The following is a 6,418-nucleotide window of genomic DNA, read 5'->3' on the forward strand; positions in this document are numbered from 1 at the left end:
TATACCAAAAATATACCAATTAATGACAACTGCGAAGAGGCATATTTTGCCAAAACCTCCCTGCAGTTTTCAAAATATCTGAAATGTTGGCAATTTGACTCATCAGCGTGATTTTTGAGCCGAATTCTGACTCTGCACCTATTTTCATTTTCATATTATGATTTTGTTATGCCAAAAATATGCTAATTACCGAAAACGGCGATGGGTCATATTTTATTCAAACCCCTCTGCAATTTTCAAAATATCTGAAATGTCGGAAGTTTGAGACCTGAGCATGATTTTTGAGCCGAGCTCCGAATCTGTGCACCTGTTTTCATTTTAAAATTACGACTTTTTATACCGAAAATATGCCAATTACTGAAAACGGTGATGAGTCCTATTTTGCCCAAATCCCCTGCAATTTTCATAATAATTGAAATGTCGAAAGTATGACTCCTGGGCGTGATCTTTGAGCCGAATTCTGACTCTCTGCACCTAATTTCCTTTTCAAATTACGATTTTTTATACCGAAAATATGGCAATTACTGAAAACAGCATTGGGTCACATTTTGCCCCCCCACCTCAGTGAAATGTCGGAAATTTGACTCCTGAGCGTGATTTTTGAGCCGAATTCAGACTCAATGCACCTATTTTTATTTTCAAATTACGACTTTTTTTATCTAAAGTTTGCCAATTACTGAAATGGGCGATGGGTTATGTTTTGGCCAAACGGTCTCTGTTGTTTTCAAATTATCTGAAATGTCGGAAATTTGACCCCTGAGCGTGATTTTTGAGCCGATTTCTGACTCGCTGCACCTATTTTCATTTTTAAATTACGACTTTTTATACCTAAAGTTTGCCAATTACTGAAAACGGCTATGGGTCATATTTTGCCTAAATCCCCTGCAGTTTTCAAAATTTTTGAAATGTCGGAAATATGACTCCTGAGTGTGATATTTGAGCCAAATTCTGACTCTCTGCACCTAATTTCATTTTCATATTATGACTTTTTATACCGAAAATGTGCCAATTACTGAAAACGGCAAAGGGTCATATTTTGCCCCCCGCCCCAGCAGTTTTCAAAATATCTGAAGTATCGGAAATTTGACTAAGGGTGATTTTTGAGCCGAATTCTGACTCTACACCAAATTTCAGTTTCAAATTAGAACTATTTATACCGAACATATGTCAATTACTGAAATGGCGATGGGTCATATTTTGGCCAAACCTCCATGCAGTTTTCAAAATATCTGAAATGTTGGAAATTCGAATCGTGAGCGTGATTTTTGAGCCGAATTCTGATCTGCACCTATTTTCATTTTCAAATTATGAATTTTTATACCGAAAATATGCCAATTACTAAAAACGGCGATGGGTCATATTTTGCCAAAACCGCCCAACAAATTTCAAAATATCTGAAATATCGGAAATTTGACTCCTAATCGTGATTTTTGAGGCGAATTTTGACCCTCTGCACCTATTTTAATTTTCAAATTTCGACTTTTAATACCGAAAATATGCAAATTACTGAAAACAACGATGGGTCATATTTTGCACAAACTACCCTGCAGTTTTCAAAATATGTGAAATGTCGGAAATTGGAATCCTGAGCGTGATTCTTGAACCGAATTCTGACTCTGCCTCAAATTACAGTTTCAAATTACTACTTTTTATACCGAAAATATGTCAATTACTGAAAACAACGATGGGTCATATTCTGCCCAAACCCTCCTGCAGTATTCAAAATATCTGAAATGTCAAAAATTTGACTCCTAATCGTGATTTTTGAGCCGAATTCTGACTCTCTGCACATATTTCATTTTCAAATTACGACGTTTTATACTGAAAATATGCAAATTTCTGAAAACTGCGATGGGTCATATTATGCCCAAACCCCCTTGCACTTTTCAAATTATGTGAAATGTCAGAAATTTGAATTTAAAGGGTAATTTTTCAGCCGAATTCTGACTCTGCACCAAATTTCAGTTTCAAATTACGAATTTTTATATCGAAAATATGTCAATTACAGAAAACGGCGATTGGTCATACTTTGCACATTCCTCCCCGCTGTTTTCAAAATATCTGAAGTGTCGGAAAATTGACTCCTGAGCGTGATTTTTGTGCCGAATTCTGACTCTCTACACTGATTTACATTTTCAAATTATGACTTTTTATACCGAAAATATTCCAATTACTGAAAACGGTGATGGGTCATATTTTTTCCCAAACCCCCCTGCAGTTTTCAAAATATCTAAAACGTCGGAAATTTGACTCGTAAGCGGGATTTTGGAGCCGAATTCTATCTCTCTGCACCTGTTTTTACTTTCAAACTTACACTTTTTTACCGAAAATATGCCAATTACTGAAAACAGCAATGGGTCATATCATGACCTACCCCCCCCCCCCTGCAGTTTTCATTAATATCTTAAATGTCGGAAATTTGACTGAGCATGATTTTTGAGCCGAGTTCTTAGTTCTGCACCTATTTTCATTTTAAAATTATGATTTTTTTGAATTTAAAGTTTCATTTATCACGAATTTGTAAACTAATTTTTTGTAGCCTAGCATAGGCTTAATTATTTTTGTTGTGAAGACATAACTAAAATGAACTTAGCCTCTTGTGTATTAGTTGTGTATAAAATGCTTTTAAACACTTGGGACCAAATTGGAAAAACAGTTAATCTTCGTTAAGCTACAAAGTTACGGAATGGAAAGTTTGATATTTTTTCCCTTCCAGTAAAATCCTACATCTCGCAAAGTCGATTCGTATCCTGAAGACCGTGGAAGTCGACTATTATGTCCCAGTTATTCAAGTGTTGCAACACCAGATCTCTTCTCAGTGTGCGCTCCCAGAGTTGTACTTGTCGGGGTTGAGCTTCGGCTTTTTGGTCATGGCTCTCAACTGTCATTATGATGTTGAAGGTGAATAAAGCACTTGCAAGTAACATCGGTGATGTACTGCGTTTATGAGTTTCTATATATTTTTTTATTATTTAATCTAAAAGGCTGTATGGTAGAGAACATTTTGCTCTGAATTGAAATCATTTGGAATAAACCTTTTAGATAGTTTTTTAGATAGCTCTTGTTTCCAAAGAGCTGTATAAATTGACTGCTTCGTATGAAGCATTTCAAACAAGATTTTGAATCTGAAGTATGAGAAATATTTATGCTCATTACGAGTAAAGGTAAAACTGGAAGCATGCTTAATGTTGTAAATTGCCGTCTCCAATATTGTCACCTGGAACACGAGTCGTTTCGCTCAATTTGAGTGAAATAAATAGGTGAGATATTTACTTTTCAAACTGTTGACTCATATGTAATTAAAGGTAATCAATTGGAAAAGAATTCTAATTTAGAGTGGCAAGAATCAAAGGTCTAAACATTTTTTGTCATGGGTCTAAGCTACAGAGGAATAGGCATATATGTGCCAAAGATTTTTATTATTAGGCATGTACCAACCTATTCATGACAGTTCTAGTAGAGTAATTTATAAAAATGAATTCTTTAAACAAAAAATGCAGACTTTTTTAATGATTATTGCGAATTTACTGTTTGCTTATATATTTTGTTTTATACAATACTGTATTGTGTGGGGGGTAACATTAAACTTTCATTTCTATTCCTTAAAAGATTTTTAGACTGAAATTGCTGCTCTGAACAGCAAAGATACAATATTTTCATTAAAGCCACGAATACTATTTTTCACTTTAGTGCTAAAATACTTCAAACTGACAGTTGTCAAATTGCCGATCTCCATGTTGCTCATAAACCATTTTTTTTGTAAACAGTTTATGCATAAAAGAAATACTGTGCTTTATGTTGCCAAAAGATTATACATCCAGTACAGTATGTAGAGGAGTAGCTGCAGGATCCAGTAAGTTCAGTAGAACTTCGGTTTCAACTCTTGACCATGTCGTACTTCAGTCGATTGAGGCAGCGTCTGGGATGCTCCCGGACGCAGGTTCGAATCATCGACCTTGTGGATTTGTTCATTTGATGCATCACGCAATTGTGATTTCTGTGTGTAATGTATTGTAGAATAAGGTTTAATAATTTTAGGAGGAAATGTACATGTCAATTGTCATAGATCATTGATAGCCTTTGTATTCGTAATCATCTTATAACTACCAGGCCACATTGACTAAGGGCGGGGGGGGGGGGGGGTTGGACACAAAATCAATAATTTTCCCATGGATTCTTGTTCTTATATACTCATCAATACTTAGGATTAAAAACAAACTGATATATTTTACTAACCTTTATTTCACAGCAATGAGAACATGTCAATAAGGAACATTTTCAATATAACACATCTTTGATTTATTAAATCCCTGATTTATAACCTAAACATAGTTTTATAAAACATTCCAAATGAATGTAGAATGAAAAAACATTCTAAATGAATGTAGAATGAAAAAACATTCTAAATGAATTTAGAATGAAAAAACATTCTACATTCCTACAAAATTCTTTGCTATGTAAAACTCATATTTACAGGACAAGTCGCATTTTAACACAAGAAAACTGCACTGCATTCCACAAGTACTTAATGTTTTACAAATTATATGTGCACTCTGAAGAACAAGACTTCATCCTCCCATGTCAATTTATGTTGGTTCTCCAACCAAAGCTTTTTGGCGAAGTGAGAAAATCCTGCATAGATACTCTTCCTCGAGGATACAGGTGAGGACTTGAAAGACTATCCCACTAGAAGGCATAAATTTCCTAGCAATTCTTTTGCAGCAAACTTAGCAGTGTCCCAAAGTTGGATTCATCTCCATCTTTACTATCAGCTTGTTTCTTGGGAGCTTTCCCACTACGGCTGGATTTTAAGGCTTGCTGAACCAAATCATCATCTCCAATTTCTTCTACAGCTCGTGAATATGCTCCTACTCTCTATGCTCAGAGACTGGCATTTCTTGTCTCTTTGTAGATGACTTTCTGAGAACTTTTTCTTTTTCCTTATTCCTTTCTTTGTCTATTTGATCCTTTATGCTCTACTGCTGCGTCTCGCTGACCATGATTTTGAGTACTTTTCACTATGATCTGAATCAGAGCTGGAACTGCGCTCTCTGTGCTTGGATCTCTGATGCTTCCGGCTAAATCTGTCCCTAGATCTTGAGCGGGAATAAGTAGGACTGCGATGACGCCTGTGGCGCTCTCGATCTCGACTTGATGAGTGGGACCTCCGAGTGGGCGATGGACAACGAGAACACCTGCTTGACAGAGGACTGGATGATGAACAGCGAGAACGCCTGCGTGCCAGAGGACTGGGTGATGGACAGCGAGAACGGCTGCGTGACAGAGGACTGGGTGATGAACAGCAAGAACGCCTGCATGGCAGAGGACTGGGCGATAGACAACGAGAACGCCTGCATGGCAGAGGACTGGGCGATAGACAACGAAAACGCCTGCGTGGCAGGGGACTGGGCGATGGACAACGAGAACGCCTGCTTGACAGAGGACTGGGTGATGAACAGCGAGAACGCCTGCGTGCCAGAGGACTGGGTGATGGACAGCGAGAACGGCTGCGTGACAGAGGACTAGGTGATGAACAGCAAGAACGCCTGCATGGCAGAGGACTGGGCGATGGACAACGAGAACGCCTGCTTGACAGAGGACTGGCTGATGAAGCGAGAACGCCTGCGTGCCAGAGGACTGGGTGATGGACAGCGAGAACGGCTGCGTGACAGAGGACTGGGTGATGAACAGCAAGAACGCCTGCATGGCAGAGGACTGGGCGATAGACAACGAGAACGCCTGCATGGCAGAGGACTGGGCGATAGACAACGAAAACGCCTGCGTGGCAGGGGACTGGGAGATGGACAACGAGAACGCCCGCCTGACAGAGGGCTGGGCGATGGACAACGAGAACACCTGTCTGACAGAGGGCTGGGCGATGGACAACGAGAACACCTGTCTGACAGAGGGCTGGGCGATGGACAACGAGAACGCCTGTTTGACAGAGGGCTGGGCGATGGACAACGAGAACGCCTGTCGGACAGAGGGCTGGGCGATGGACAACGAGAACGCCTGTCTGACAGAGGGCTGGGCGAACGGCTTAATGACCGACTAGAGGAACGTCTTCTGTGTGTCCGTGACTTTTTATGGTGACGATGACGACTTCTGGAACTAGTACTGCTGCTACTCCGAGACCTATTTCTCCGTTTCCTTTTGCTGGTCCCCTCACTGCTTGAATCTATCGAGTAACGGCCCATGTTTGCAATATTATCTACAATTATACGTGCAGTTGTAGGGGATTTCTTCTTAATTTACGTACTGTATGGCTCCTTCATACAGTTCCCGCAGTACACGACACGCCGCTGAAACCTTTGTTTTTCGAATTAATGAACAGTTTTTCTTCATCCAATAGCAGTGCGAGTGGATGCGTTAACCAATAAGACAGTCCGGTGTTGCTAATAAGATGAAGATGTTTAGT

The 6,418-nt window shown here is 39.4% G+C and overlaps 1 protein-coding gene across 1 annotated transcript; it reads left to right on the forward strand.

Moving 5' to 3' along the window:
• Nucleotides 1-5,550: 5,550 nt before the first annotated feature.
• On the forward strand, nucleotides 5,551-6,093 carry LOC138361710 (octapeptide-repeat protein T2-like). The gene has a single exon (XM_069320897.1). The coding sequence runs from the start codon at nucleotides 5,551-5,553 to the stop codon at nucleotides 6,091-6,093; it is 543 nt and encodes a 180-aa protein (XP_069176998.1).
• Nucleotides 6,094-6,418: the final 325 nt, after the last annotated feature.

The sequence above is a fragment of the Procambarus clarkii genome, unplaced genomic scaffold (genome assembly GCF_040958095.1).
Source record: "Procambarus clarkii isolate CNS0578487 unplaced genomic scaffold, FALCON_Pclarkii_2.0 HiC_scaffold_644, whole genome shotgun sequence".
Classification (NCBI taxonomy): Eukaryota; Metazoa; Arthropoda; class Malacostraca; order Decapoda; family Cambaridae; genus Procambarus; species Procambarus clarkii.

Excerpts from the sequence above, each read along its gene's own strand:
- LOC138361710 (XM_069320897.1), top strand. The coding sequence starts at position 5,551 with ATGGCAGAGGACTGGGCGATGGACAACGAGAACGCCTGCTTGACAGAG.